The sequence below is a fragment of the Bison bison genome, unplaced genomic scaffold (genome assembly GCF_000754665.1).
Source record: "Bison bison bison isolate TAMUID 2011002044 unplaced genomic scaffold, Bison_UMD1.0 scf7180017863991, whole genome shotgun sequence".
Taxonomy (NCBI): Eukaryota; Metazoa; Chordata; class Mammalia; order Artiodactyla; family Bovidae; genus Bison; species Bison bison.
In genome coordinates this window covers 275,157-289,317 of record NW_011494563.1, presented here as the reverse complement: position 1 = coordinate 289,317, position 14,161 = coordinate 275,157, and the positions used below count along the sequence as shown (strand labels likewise).

Sequence of the window (14,161 nt, the reverse complement as noted above, 5' to 3'; positions counted from 1 at the left end):
TACTAAGACTATAAATGCTCAATGAATGTTAGCTGTATTATGCCCCCCCCCTTTTGTAAAGCAGACCCCCCCCCCCCCACTGCCAGCGTTCCCAAGTTTTCTGAAAGTTTCGTGATTGAAACAGTGGGAAATGCTTGATTGAGTCATTTTCTTAAGATCTTTTCTTTAGATCTGGGTTTACATAATTCTGAAAAGGGCAGACCTGTAAGAATAACATGAACTATCTGAGGAGGAATTAAAGGCCGTGAAAGCCATAAAGTAAATATTTTAGGTTTAGCAGGTAACATATGGTCTCTGTTACATCTTTAAAATATTCTTAAAATATAGAGAAACTCTTAGCTTGGCCATACAAAAATAAGCCACTGTCTAGATTTGGCCATAGTAGGCTGTAGTTTCAACTCCAGGAACCCCTGAAGACATGAAGCATGTCAGCCTACAGGTTTTCACAAGAACTGACTGTTGAATGCATGAGAGACCCTAATCATCATTGCATCCAGGGACAAAATCCTCTCCAAGCTTCCCCCTCCCAATAAATATTAAACATCACCCTCCATTTCACTTCACAGTCACTGCCTCAGGTCCCTTGGATGTTAATGTTTTCCTGAATTCTCTTAAACTTCTATAACCTCCACTCACTCCCTTACTATCCAATCCACACTTGTAGTCAGAGGCCAATTATTTCACTGAAAGATACAGGTCTATCTTCATTAAATATGCAAAATATCCACACTGAGGTCCTACAAAAGAAGGTGTTCCTGACCATTCAATTTGTTAAATGTTGGTGGAGATGGAGTTTGAGGGAGAGCAGTGGAAAGTGCTGAAGTTCCAAAGGAGGAAAACAGCTTCTGAAAGACGGAGAGAGACCCATGTCATCTAAACAGCCTTTCCGGTGTTGCTGGAAGCCCTTGAATAATTTTTAGCACATTTCAGAGTTTTTTCCTAAAATACATCTCTGGGTTAAGACATTTTCTTTCTTCTTATTTTAATGGATTTGCTTACAAATTAAAGGGAGAAAGCTTCGCAATCAAAAACATACTAAATTTGTTTGAATTTGAAGACATGTCATTGGATTCTGAAGCCAAAGCAATTTCTATTCCTCAGGGAAGAAGTCATTTTGACCACAGAACTAGACCGAGCCGCGAAATCCCATTCTCTAAAGATATTGGCACCTGGAAACTCCTTGGAAGGCAAAACCGGTTTTTAAAGTAAAATCTATGTGCTTAATTTGTGGCTGTAGGCAACTGGCCGTCCTGCACCTGTGTTACTTGCTGCCGTTCGAAGCAAAGTTTAAGCAAAATCAAGGAACCTAGTGTCTTTCCTCTTGCAAAAATCGAAGGCCGAACTTGGCAACAAAGCCTTTTAAAAAACATTCACTAGATACTTACTAAAACTTTATTGCAATATGCAACTACGTAGCTCGATGCCTTAAGTCCGGTGAATCTATAGGAAAAGCTGAAGGGATTTTTAAAAATATTTTTCATTAACTGCGCGTGAGTCATAAAAACACAAACAAGTATGTGAAATTGGAGGCTGTTTTCCTCCTTTGAACCTTCAAAGAGTCAAATTATGTACTACTGTTTTTAACATTTAATCAAATTTTGGGGACTAACAAACACAGTTTGGGAGTCCAACCACGACAAACGGCTGCCTGAGGGCGGTGGATCGAACGCTCCACCAATCACAGGGCAGCACCGACTTATATAAGCCCGGGCCGGAGCAAGACGGCATTGCAAAACTTGCTCTTAGGAATTTGAGTCTCTCTCCTTCTAGCAGTTTCTCCTTTCGCCATGTCGGAGACCGCTCCTGCAGAAACGGCCGCCCCGGCGCCGGTGGAGAAGTCTCCTGCCAAGAAGAAAGCAACCAAGAAGACCGCGAGCGGTGGAGCGGCGAAGCGCAAGGCTACCGGGCCCCCAGTTTCCGAGCTGATCACTAAGGCTGTCGCCGCCTCCAAAGAGCGCAATGGCCTTTCTTTGGCTGCGCTCAAGAAGGCGCTAGCAGCCGGTGGCTACGATGTGGAGAAGAACAATAGCCGCATCAAGCTGGGTCTCAAGAGCCTGGTGAGCAAGGGCACCCTGGTGCAGACCAAGGGCACCGGGGCTTCCGGCTCTTTCAAGCTCAACAAGAAGGCGGCTGCCGGGGAAGCCAAGCCCAAAGCCAAGAAAGCAGGGGCTGCTAAAGCGAAGAAACCCGCAGGGGCCACCCCTAAGAAACCCAAGAAGGCTGCAGGAGCAAAGAAAGCCGTTAAGAAGACGCCTAAGAAGGCGAAAAAGCCCGCGGCCTCTGGTGTCAAAAAAGTGGCCAAGAGCCCCAAGAAGGCCAAAACTGCGGCAAAGCCAAAGAAGGCTGCTAAGAGCCCCGCGAAGCCCAAGGCAGTGAAGCCAAAAGCGGCGAAACCCAAAACCTCCAAGCCTAAGGCAGCAAAACCCAAAGCTGCAAAGGCGAAGAAGGCGGCTCCTAAGAAGAAGTAGAAAGTTGACGCTTGAGAAGCAAACCCCAAAGGCTCTTTTCAGAGCCACCCAGAGATCTCTGGAAACAGCTGTGCACTATCTCCGCTCTCCAAGAGAATATTCCATCCGTAGATCTATTCCCGCTCTCCTCGCGTAAATGCTACCAAGAGATAGACCCTGGTATATGAGGTAATCTGTACCTGCATAAACGAGTGAGAAAACTAGCACTGACACCACGAAAACTAGCGTCTTGCCTGGACGGAGGACGGAAGACCCTGATGGACTGACTGCAGTACATGGCAGGCAACCGAGAGAATCCCAGGGACAGGACAGCCTGGTAAGGATGCCGTTTATGGGGACGCAAGAGTCAGACACTACTGAAGCAACGTAGCAGACTAAGGTTAATACTACTGTCCCAGCTCCTCAGCAGAAAACGTAGGTGGCTCTGAAAAGAGCCTTTGGTTTGGAAGGCGTGGCTCTTGACGCCTTACTTGCCCTTGGCCTTGTGGTGGCTCTCGGTCTTCTTGGGCAGCAGCACCGCCTGGATGTTGGGCAGGACACCACCCTGAGCGATGGTGACTTTGCCCAGCAGCTTGTTGAGCTCCTCGTCGTTGCGGATGGCCAGCTGCAGGTGACGCGGGATGATGCGCGTCTTCTTGTTGTCCCGGGCCGCGTTGCCCGCCAGCTCTAAGATCTCGGCTGTCAGGTATTCCAGCACCGCCGCCAGGTACACCGGGGCCCCGGCCCCGACCCGCTCAGCGTAGTTACCCTTGCGGAGCAGGCGGTGCACTCGGCCTACGGGGAACTGGAGCCCGGCCCGCGAGGAGCGGGTCTTGGCCTTGGCGCGAGCTTTGCCGCCCTGCTTACCACGTCCAGACATACTACAACTCTTCAAGACTACAGCCGAAGGCACTAAAGTGAAAGAAAACTGCACATTTTATAGCTGCAGTTGGGCGCGAAAAAGAAGCTATTCCATTGGGTAAAGTTGCAGTTAATGTTGCAGAGTAAAGTGTAGGTCCTTAAAATGAGCGTTTTCATTGGACAAAATTGAATGTGATGTCACAACGGGTATTCGCCAATCAGACATAGAGCGTTACAAAATCTAATTTGCATATTGCATTATAAAATGGACGTGCTGGGAGAGCCTTTTGTCTTTTTCCTGCGATCTTGTAATTATTGTCAGTCATGCCGGAGCCAGCCAAGTCTGCTCCGGCCCCGAAGAAGGGCTCCAAGAAGGCAGTGACCAAGGCGCAGAAGAAGGACGGCAAGAAGCGCAAGCGCAGCCGCAAGGAGAGCTACTCCGTGTACGTGTACAAGGTGCTGAAGCAGGTCCACCCGGACACCGGCATCTCGTCCAAGGCCATGGGAATCATGAACTCCTTCGTCAACGACATCTTCGAGCGCATCGCGGGCGAGGCGTCGCGCCTGGCTCACTACAACAAGCGCTCGACCATCACATCCAGGGAGATCCAGACAGCCGTGCGCCTGCTGCTTCCCGGAGAACTGGCCAAGCACGCCGTGTCTGAGGGCACCAAGGCCGTCACCAAGTATACCAGCTCCAAGTGAGCCACTGGCTGCTTGATCAGACTCCAGCACTTCTAAAGGCTCTTTTCAGAGCCATCCACGGTTTCCAAAGAGAACTGGCACTTAATTGATGTAACTTTAGAAGTAGGTAAAAGCAGTATTGGGCTTCCCCGGTGGCTTAGAGGCGAAGAATCTACCTGTAATGCGGGAGCCGCAGGGAGATGCCTTGATTGGAAGGATCCGCTGGAGAAGGGCATGGCACCCCACTCCAGTATTGTTTCCTGGAGAATCCTATGGATAGAGGAGTCTGGCGGCCTACAGTCCATGGGGGTCGCAAAGAGTTGGACACGACTTAATGACTGAGCACGCATAGAAGCAGGTTGTCCTACCTTTAGATTTTTCATGTAGTTAGGTGCTGCTGCATGTTCTTAAGTTTAAAGGTTTCACCCCTTTTGGTAATGGCACTACTGTTCACTTTTTTACATGGTCAGATTCTATAAGGGAAAAATCTAGAACATGTCAGTTTCTTTTCTGAGTCAGCTCCACAGTTCATTTCACTCATTTCTTTACCTTTTCTCCCCTTTGTAATAAGGGAGAAATTCTAAATGAAAAGGCAGTCTTTGAGACCTGAAGGAGAGTAGCAGGATGGCATTTTTTCTCCCAGTTCAGTTCAGTCGCTCAGTCTTGTCCGACTCTTTGCGATCCCATGAACCAGAGCACGCCAGGCCTCCCTGTCCATCACCAACTGCCGGAGTCTACCCAAATCCATGTCCATTGAGTTGGTGATGCCATCCAACCATCTCATCCTCTGTCCTCCCCTTCTCCTCCTGCCCTCAATCTTTCCCACCATTAGGGTCTTTTCAAATGAGTCAGCTCTTTGCATCAGGTGGCCAAAGTATTGGAATTTCAGCTTCAACATCTGTCCTTCCAATGACCATCCAGGACTGATCTCCTTGCAGTCCAAGGAACTCTCAAGAGTCTTCTCTAACACCACACTTCAAAAGCATCAATTCTTTGGCACTCAGCTTTCTTTATAGGCCAGGTCTCACATCCATACATGACTACTGGAAAAACCATAGCCTTGACTAGACCGGACCCTTGTGGACAAAGTAATGACTGCTTTTTAATATGCTGTCTAAGTTGGTCATAACTTTCCTTCCAAGGAGTAAGTGTTTTTTAATTTCATGACTGCAATCACCATCTGCAGTGATTTTGGAGCCCCCCAAAATAAAGTCAGCTACTGTTTCCACTGTTTCTCCCAGAGGGCGGTTCAATCTCCCAGTGGTTGCCTGTTAGTCGCTAAGTTGTTTCCCACTCTTTTGTGACCAAACAGACTGTAGGCCGCCAGGATTCTCTGTCCATAGGATTTTCCAGGCAAGAACACAAGTGGGTTGCCATTTCCTTCTTAGGGAAATCTTCCTGACCCAGGGATCGGACCAGCATTTCCTGCAATGCAGGCCAATTCCACTTAGCCACCAGGGAAGCCCACATATGTTATTCAACTTCAGTTATATGCTATTTACTGCCTACTAGTTGGCTTCCCAGGTAGTGCAGTGGTAAGAATTCAGATTCAAGGTTGGATCCCTGGGTCAGGAATATCTCCTGGAGGAGGAAATGGCAACTCACTCCATTATTCTTGCCTGGAAAATTGCATGGACAGAGGAGCCTGGTGGCCTACAATTTATAGCGTTGCAAAGAGTCAGCTGTGATTGAACAAGAGCATGCACTTTGAGCCTGAAAATTGTTCTTTGTTATGACATTGAAAAATCAGGGAAGGGAGCAAGGATTAATATGTGTTAGGCCTTGAAGACCTACCAGCACCAGATTAACACGTCCCCAGTTACTTAATCGGAAAGATTTAAAGAGAGTAGAAAACAGAATGATATTTTCATTCTGTTTCAACATTTTAAATACCAAAGTCTACATACTACTTACAATAAATTTCCATGCTCCCAATGGTACTTAGTACAGCTGTGAAAAAAAATACTAGTTAACTAATGTACTATTCAATTAAGACACTATATGTCTAACAACAGAATGGGAAAGACTAGGGATCTCTTCAAGAAAATCAGAGATACCAAAGGAACATTTCATGCAAAGATGAGCTCGATAAAGGACAGAAATGGTATGGACCTAACAGAAGCAGAAGATATTAAGAGGAGATGGCAAGAATACATAGAAGAACTGTACAAAAAAGATCTTCACGACCCAGATAATCACGATGGTATGATCACTGACCTAGAGCCAGACATCCTGGAATGTGAAGTCAAGTGGGCCTTAGAAAGCATCACTATGAACAAAGATAGTGGAGGTGATGGAATTCCAGTTGAGCTATTCCAAATCCTGAAAGATGTTGCTGTGAAAGTGCTGCACTCAATATGCCAGCAAATTTGGAAAACTCAGCAGTGGCCACAGGACTGGAAAAAGTCAGTTTTCATTCCAATCCAAAGAAAGGCAATGCCAGAGAATGCTCAAACTACTGCACAACTGCACTCATCTCACACGCTAGTAAAGTAATGCTCAAAATTCTCCAAGCCAGGCTTCAGCAATATGTGAACCGTGAACTTCCTGATGTTCAAGCTGGTTTTAGAAATGGCAGAGGAACCAGAGATCAAATTGCCAACATCCGCTGTATCATGGAAAAAGCAAGAGAGTTCCAGAAAAACATCTGGTTTTGCTTTACTGACTAAGCCAAAGCCTTTGACTGTGTGGATCACAATAAACTGGAAAATTCTGAAAGAGATGGGAATACCAGACCACCTGATCTGCCTCTTGAGAAATTTGTATGCAGGTCAGGAAGCAACAGTTAGAACTGGACATGGAACAACAGACTGGTTCCAAATAGGAAAAGGAGTTTGTCAAGGCTGTATATTGTCACCCTGTTTATTTAAGTTCTATGCAGAGTACATCATGAGAAATGCTGGACTGGAAGAAACACAAGCTGGAATCAAGATTGCTGGGAGAAATATCAATAACCTCAGATATGCAGATGACACCACCCTTATGGCAGAAAGTGAAGAGGCACTCAAAAGCCTCTTGATGAAAGTGAAAGAGGAGAGTGACAAAGTTGGCTTAAAGCTCAACATTCAGAAAACTAAGATCATGGCATCCGGTCCCATTACTTCATGGGAAATAGATGGGGAAACAGTGGAAAGTGTCAGACTTTATTTTTCTGGGCTCCAAAATCACTGCAGATGGTGATTGCAGCCATGAAATTAAAAGACGCTTACTCCTTGGAAGGAAAGTTATGTCCAACCCAGATAGCATATTCAAAAGCAGAGACATTACTTTGCCAACAAAGGTTCGTCTAGTCAACGCTATGGTTTTTCCTGTGGTCATGTATGGATGTGAGAGTTGGACTGTGAAGAAGGCTGAGCGCCGAAGAATTGATGCTTTTGAATTGTGGTGTTGGAGAAGACTCTTGGGAGTCCCTTGGACTGCAAGGAGATCCAACCAGTCCATTCTGAAGGAGATCAGCCCTTGGATTTCTTTGGAAGGAATGATGCTAAAGCTGAAACTCCAGTACTTTGGCCCGCTGATGTGAAGAGTTGATTCATTGGGAAAGACTCTGATACTGGGAGGGATTGGGGGCAGGAGGAGAAGGGGACGACAGAGGATGACATGGCTGGATGGCGTCACTGACTTGATGGACGTGAGTCTGAGTGAACTCCGGGAGTTGGTGATGGACAGGGAGGCCTGGCGTGCTGCGATTCATGGGGTTGCAAAGAGTTGGACACGACTGAACGACTGATCTGATGTCTAACTCAGAAAATATAAAACTGTATGACCTAGAGAAGATCACTCTGTGGTGAAACATTTATTATACTTTTAATTCTTAAATTAAATAATTACTTATTTTGTTGAAAGGAAAAAAAATCTATGTAATGTCTCTTTCATAGTAACATTTGTGGACCTCATCCAGCTTCCAAGAACACACTTGGAAGCAGTGTATATCACCTCATAAAGTCCTAAGAAAACTGGGGCTGCATTATTATCTCCATTTTACAGGAGAATCATGGTGTTAGGCTATACTCTGTAGCCCTGCAAGTCCTATAATCCCCCAACCTTGAGACCAAAGAAAATATCTGGAGACAGCAACAGAGACATCAACAGTTTATTGGCTAGGGTATCTTACAGGTCTGAAACAGGACAAGGCAGCAGTCTTCATGGGGGTAGAGTGGCGAGGTGTAACAATTACAGTGGGAATGGATGTCATGTGAGCTCATCAACTACCAGGGAAACCAACAGATGATCTCCTTCAACAGTTCCTTTGGTTAACAACCATCAAGTGTTCTCTTTATTAACCCAGCATGCTAAAGCTATTCTGTTCTAAGAATACAACAATTACTTGTTGGAACAGGGGGCAAGCACTTAAGAAGTTTAATTTCTATGATTAAGACAAAAGGTCAGTCCTATGAGTGGGATGATGGAAAGCAGGGGCTGTTCAAGCAAGGAATGTACAGAGAGCAAGAGAACAGCCATCTTGTGTGGCCTGATCATACACATGGGTTCACTAAAGTAAAATCCAACATATCCAGCTAGCAAGTATTGGCATAACTTCAGTCTCAAATGGTTTTCTGGGGCCTATGCTACTTCTACCTGTTTAGGTTGCTTTCAGGTATACTCTTATTAGTTCAGAATATCAAAATGACCTGCTTTGGTAAACTATTCAGTTTTTCCATCTTTAGCATTTTATTGTCATATATTTCATTTACTTTATCTCCTTATACATCTGGATGTTTTTTATTTAACTTGCTCTAATATTTTGTCATTTACAGGATGACTGAATGTCAGCGTTTATGTTATGGCTCTTTACTCAAAGATCTGCCTTCAAGGAGTAAATTATATGGCATTTACATCTTGCTTTTGGCATACAGGGGGAAAAAGTCACGTTAATTATTGGCTGCCATGTGTTAAGTGTATATTATCTTTAGATACTGTGCATTATTTAATTTTTCTTCTTTTTTTTTATTTTTTCAATCTAAGGAGATACGTGCTAATAGTATCTTTGGTCTACAGGTAAAGAGACAGAGGACTGGGATTGTAGCATTATATTTATGTTACTGGCTGCTATGTTACTGTTACTGGTAGATTTCCTGGTGGCTGAGACGTTGAAGCGTCTGCCTACATTGAGGAAGACACGGGTTCAGTCCCTGGGTAGGGAAGATCTCCTGGAGAAGGAAATTGCAACCCACTCCCATATGCTTGCCTGGAAAATCCCTTGGACGGAGGAGCCTGGTAGGCTACTGTCCAAGGGGTCCAAAGAATTGGACACGACTGAGCAACTTCACTTTTGCCTTCACCACTGCCATTAACAAGGTATTCCTGTCTGGGTGTCTGGGTGGTTGAAAAAACGGAAAATTGTTTTCTCATTCTTCTGTAATCTAGAAGTCTGAGATCAAAGTGCCAGAAGGGTTACTTCCTTCTGAGGGCCATGAGGGAAGGATGGGTTCTAGGCCCTCTCCTTAGCATAGATGGCCATGTTTCCCCCTCTGTCTTCACATATGTTCCCTCTATGCCTGTCTGTGTCCAAATTTCCTTTTTTAAGAGAACACTGGTCATACTGGATCAGGACCCAATCACTCTCCAATGACCTCATTTTAATTTAATTACCTATTTAAAGACTCTATCCCTAAATATGGTTACATTTTGATAGGCGGGAGGATTTTTCCCCATTAAAGCTGCCTTCCTTTAAGTAGAACAGGCCATAGAAATCAGGACCTCATGATTCCCTTCCCTGGACTAGGCCTAGTTTTGGTCCTTTGGAATGAGGAGGACAAAAGAAACTAAGAAAAAGAATAGGTTTAATAAAAGAAAAAAAAAAAAAAGATGAAGAATAGGTTAATGTTTAGCATCCATTGCAAATAAACAGCATTCAGGTTTCATCCAGAGTGAAAGTTTAAGCCTTTCACTTGGGGAAATCTGAATTGCTGACCCTCTAGGAAAATGAATATAAAGGGTCTTCCCAGCTGGGCTGCTGCTTCAGGGAGGGACCTCTGGTCAATTTCATTACCGCTTTCAAGGCAGAAATGATGGTCAGATAAGAGACATAATTCCATGTCTCACACAGCAGTTTCAGTGGGCAGGTTTCTCTCTGCTCCTTGGTAGCATGATTTAACAGCAAATTGGCACACATTTCCAACAGATGAAATACAGTCTGTGTACAAGCACTATGTGAATTTAAGTTGTAATTTTCGAACACTGTCTTTTGGAAAAGTTAGAAACAGGTTTCAGTTTTGATTTTTTAATTTCAGTATTATAATCAACAGGCAGACTTTGCTATACATGCTTGTTTCCCACAGGAAAGGCAAAAGTTATTAATTGAATGATGATAGGAGTAGGGCTACAGGACCCTCTAAAGAGAGCTGGACCAGTGTTCACCAAGAAAAAAATAATAAACTGCCCTTTTTTTTCTTTTCTGTTCTTGGGGACAAGAAGGACAAACTTTTTTTTTCCCCCAAGTAAAGAATGGCAACTTTTTCACTATTAAAACAAATACAAATGGCCCATCTCCATTTATTTATTTGTTTTGAAAGAAGACCACAAAATAACATCATTTTTATAGTGATGGCCACTACCATGAGGCTTAAAAACTGACTCTGTCATTGATCCTCTAGCTATTTAGACAAAATACTCCCCGTTTCTTTGCATCTAGAAAATAGATATGGAATGAGAGTGGCCTTAAAGGACTATTGCAAGCTTTCACCTTCCTACATAGGATGGACTGAAGTCTGGAACATTAGAGCAGCAGCACATGATACAGATAAATGGCATATATTCTTCAATTATATTTCTTAACTCCATCAAATTACAACTGAAAAACTATTCAAAGTCATGGTTTGTAGCTTTTAGAAGTCTATGTCCCACAGTATGGTCACTGCCAAAATTTAACACTAGGTTTGAAGGAAGCAACAGCTACAGTCTCATGTAGCCTAAAGAGATAAGCATTCCACCTTAAGAAGTCAGGATAGTGTTCAGGGATTTTCCTCCACCAAGATGTTGGATCCAATGAAAATGTATCGGAGGACTGTCAGGATGACAGACGTGAAGAATCCATAGTGGACGTTGTTCTGAGTACTCTGATGAGTTTAATTGCACTGATGGCTTCAGCAGGATCGCGAAGTGATGGATGTAGTTCTGGAAAACAAGGCATAAGTCAAAGTTTCAGGGAAAAATATGTGATTACAGAGGTGATAGCTTTGATAAAAATGTCCTTGATAGTGAGGTGAAGGTGTTTGAATGTTAAGTGTTAAGCTCTTTGGTGTGAACTCTGCAAAAATATAGAGCCAGATGAAATGCTAACGTTCAAAAGATTTGACTCAAATACAGCACGAACTTCTTTGAGATATATCCAATTTCCATGACTGAAGTGACTGAGCACACATGCACAGTGTTGGGGATGGCTATGGTAGAAGCTGATACACAGGATAATTTAAGACTGCCTTGGGAATTAGAGTTTGGATGGATTTCTAAGAATGGAAATCATTAAAATGCAATTTGCTCTCCTGAAATGAAATTTTAGTGAACAAAGCATCAGTGAGATTCTCAGGAAGATCTTTTTTGAGACTTCATCCTATAGCATCACAGGAGGTTAAGTTTCCCCTCATATAAGTACAATAAAACCTTAAGAATGCAAGGCCAGGCACTTTCAGGTGAAGAAGATAACTCATCTCCATGACATAGGGCACAGAGAGTTGGGAAAATATGAATAGTGTGACACACCATGTAAACTTCTTATTCAGCTCATTATATAGTATTTGCTCCAATTGCTTATTATCATGGATTCATGGCTTTTTATATACCAAACTATTCCAGTGGATGACTATAAAACTGTTCTTAAATCTCAAGTTGGCACTACTTTCAGGTTTTCTTGCCTCTCTTGTCTTAACTCTATTGTTACTCCAGACATGGGAGACCATCCTTGTGTTGAGTCAACATACATGTTGTACACCCATCAGGATTTCCTTTGTCTCAAACTTGTAATTAGTTCCTCTTCAAGGACTTTAGATTCCTGAGTAGAGGTGGAAATCTCCAGACCAAGATTTATGTTAGACTGCTTTGTGTGATGCCCGGCTGCCTTAGAGAACTTAGAACACTGCCATAACAAACTTAAAAAAATGTATTTTCAAAAGCTAAGGGCCTGTTACTCTTTTCACTGAAAGTTCATCTTTTCCCAAAATAAAATTTTTTCAAATCAGACTCTTTTCTTCTTGAGCTGATAACTTCACTCTTCTCTGCCATGTAACATGTCACCTCACATTCTCAAAACACTGTTCCACAAGAACTAGTAAAAGACACTGATATATTTGACCTATATTTGCAACTCCAGATTCACATCACATATACATATTCCTAGTATTAAGGTATAACTTTATAGTGAACATTGTCATTTTATGCATGAACAGGCCATGCCTATACTCTCAATTTTATATTCTGCATTATTTTCACAATTAAAGCAGACAGGATATAAAGTCATTTTTAAAGAATTAAAACATATTGAAAAAATATCTTTAATTAATGGATATTTTTCTTCATTCTAAGCACATGAGGAAACCCTCTGGGAAATATTTTGTCTGTGTTTTAATAAAACCTACATTAAAATTATTATTAAATTATTAAATTAAAATTAAAATTATTCTTTTTAATATGCCTAATATAAAAAGTCAGAAAGTTGAAATTATAAGTCACCTAGTGGGAAAAAAAAATAATAGTTTCCAAAGATGTAGGTTATACCTATTAATTCTGAATGTGAGGTCTTAAGCAAAGATTTCGAGTAGTTTTCCACATAGTAAGACTTTAGTCTTAAGAAACTTTTCGTGGCTACTCATTTATGTCTTGGCATATTGCAAATTAAATGTTAGGTCACCTATACATTTTCATATGCAGTATGAACAAATGGTCATTTTTTTATCAAGTGGTCACTTGATAGAATAACATGCTGTTAGGGGGAAGCATTGCCACCTTGATTCTGGGTAAAGACCAAAATAGTTTTAAATATGCCATTCCTAAGGGCCTAAAATGAAGAGATGGAATTTTACCTTTCCTTTGAGGATGGGAGAACAGTCCTCTATTTTTAAAAAATTTATTCCAACTAATACAGCAAAAGTAAATCCCAGAGACATGCTGGAAAGAGAAAGAAACCAGGGTTTGGAGAAAATGGCAGAGTTTTTCCCATAAAGCCGCTTGGCCCGGAACTCTCCCGTTAGGATGGAGTCACAAGCGACAGTTAGTAAATTTCAAAGTGCGCGCGCAGCGTCTGGATTGGCTATCGACGAAATGTGGCACCCGCCTGATCTGTAATTAGATTCTCACTTCCGTTTGTTTTGCTTTTGCCTTTTTAACTTAATACTTGGCAAATTTAACTCAGGGAAAGGGGAAGAAAGACAGCAGCGCTCCACAAAGAAAACGTAAGTGGATAATGCGATTTGTAACTTTCCTACTGTGTTCCAAGGAACTCTACTCAGGCACACACACGTTAAAATTAAGGATGCAGGGGACAAGCCATGGTCAACGAAATCTTTTGTCAACTTCAGACGTAAAGGAGAGCTGATTTTGCTTTGGGACAAACGCTATTTTGTTTTCTTTACATTTGTCTGATAATGAACTTGACCTTTCTCGACATAAACACATAAAAACACCTCCAGCGTTGCTGCAGCACCATCTACATTACAGAGAAAGCAATTTCTAACAAGATCAAAGGAAATGTGAACAGAAAGAATACCTAGTGAAGACAGAAAAGATGGCCACCTGGAAGCCAAAGAGAAGCCTATGAAGAAACCACCCCTATTAACAGCAGTCTTGGACTTCTGCCTTCTACAACTGTGACAAGTAAATTTCTCTTGTTTAAGGGAAAACAAAAAACCGGAACTTATTACTTAATAGCATATAAGAAACACCTACTGAATAAAGTTAGTGCCAGTTCTCTTTAGAAGATTGAGTGGCTCTGAAAAGAGCCTTTGGGGTGTAGGCCAAGCCTTACCGATCACTCCATGGCGGGCCGGCTTACTTAGAACTGGTGTACTTGGTGACGGCCTTGGTGCCCTCAGACACGGCGTGCTTGGCCAGTTCTCCGGGAAGCAGCAGGCGCACGGCTGTCTGGATCTCCCTGGATGTGATGGTCGAGCGCTTGTTGTAGTGAGCCAGGCGCGACGCCTCGCCCGCGATGCGCTCGAAAATATCGTTCACGAACG

At 42.9% G+C, this 14,161-nt stretch overlaps 3 protein-coding genes and 1 long non-coding RNA gene across 4 annotated transcripts; 2 read left to right on the top strand and 2 right to left on the bottom strand.

Moving 5' to 3' along the window:
• Nucleotides 1–1,579: 1,579 nt before the first annotated feature.
• On the top strand, nucleotides 1,580–2,717 carry LOC104984354 (histone H1.5). Its single transcript, XM_010834036.1, has one exon. It carries the CDS (start codon nucleotides 1,788–1,790, stop codon nucleotides 2,466–2,468), a length of 681 nt encoding a protein of 226 aa, XP_010832338.1. The 5' UTR covers nucleotides 1,580–1,787; the 3' UTR covers nucleotides 2,469–2,717.
• An 88-nt stretch (nucleotides 2,718–2,805) lies between these two features.
• LOC104984353 (histone H2A type 1) lies at nucleotides 2,806–3,369 on the bottom strand. The gene has a single exon (XM_010834035.1). The coding sequence runs from the start codon at nucleotides 3,325–3,327 to the stop codon at nucleotides 2,935–2,937; it is 393 nt and encodes a 130-aa protein (XP_010832337.1). The 5' UTR covers nucleotides 3,328–3,369; the 3' UTR covers nucleotides 2,806–2,934.
• Nucleotides 3,370–3,588: 219 nt separating this feature from the next.
• Nucleotides 3,589–4,071, top strand: LOC104984352 (histone H2B type 1). Its single transcript, XM_010834034.1, has one exon. The coding sequence runs from the start codon at nucleotides 3,633–3,635 to the stop codon at nucleotides 4,011–4,013; it is 381 nt and encodes a 126-aa protein (XP_010832336.1). The 5' UTR covers nucleotides 3,589–3,632; the 3' UTR covers nucleotides 4,014–4,071.
• Nucleotides 4,072–8,070: 3,999 nt separating this feature from the next.
• LOC104984350 lies at nucleotides 8,071–14,155 on the bottom strand. The gene is made up of 2 exons (XR_824743.1): nucleotides 13,951–14,155; nucleotides 8,071–11,108 (listed from the first exon to the last, which is right to left on the bottom strand). It is a non-coding gene; the product is annotated as an uncharacterized LOC104984350 (long non-coding RNA).
• Nucleotides 14,156–14,161: the final 6 nt, after the last annotated feature.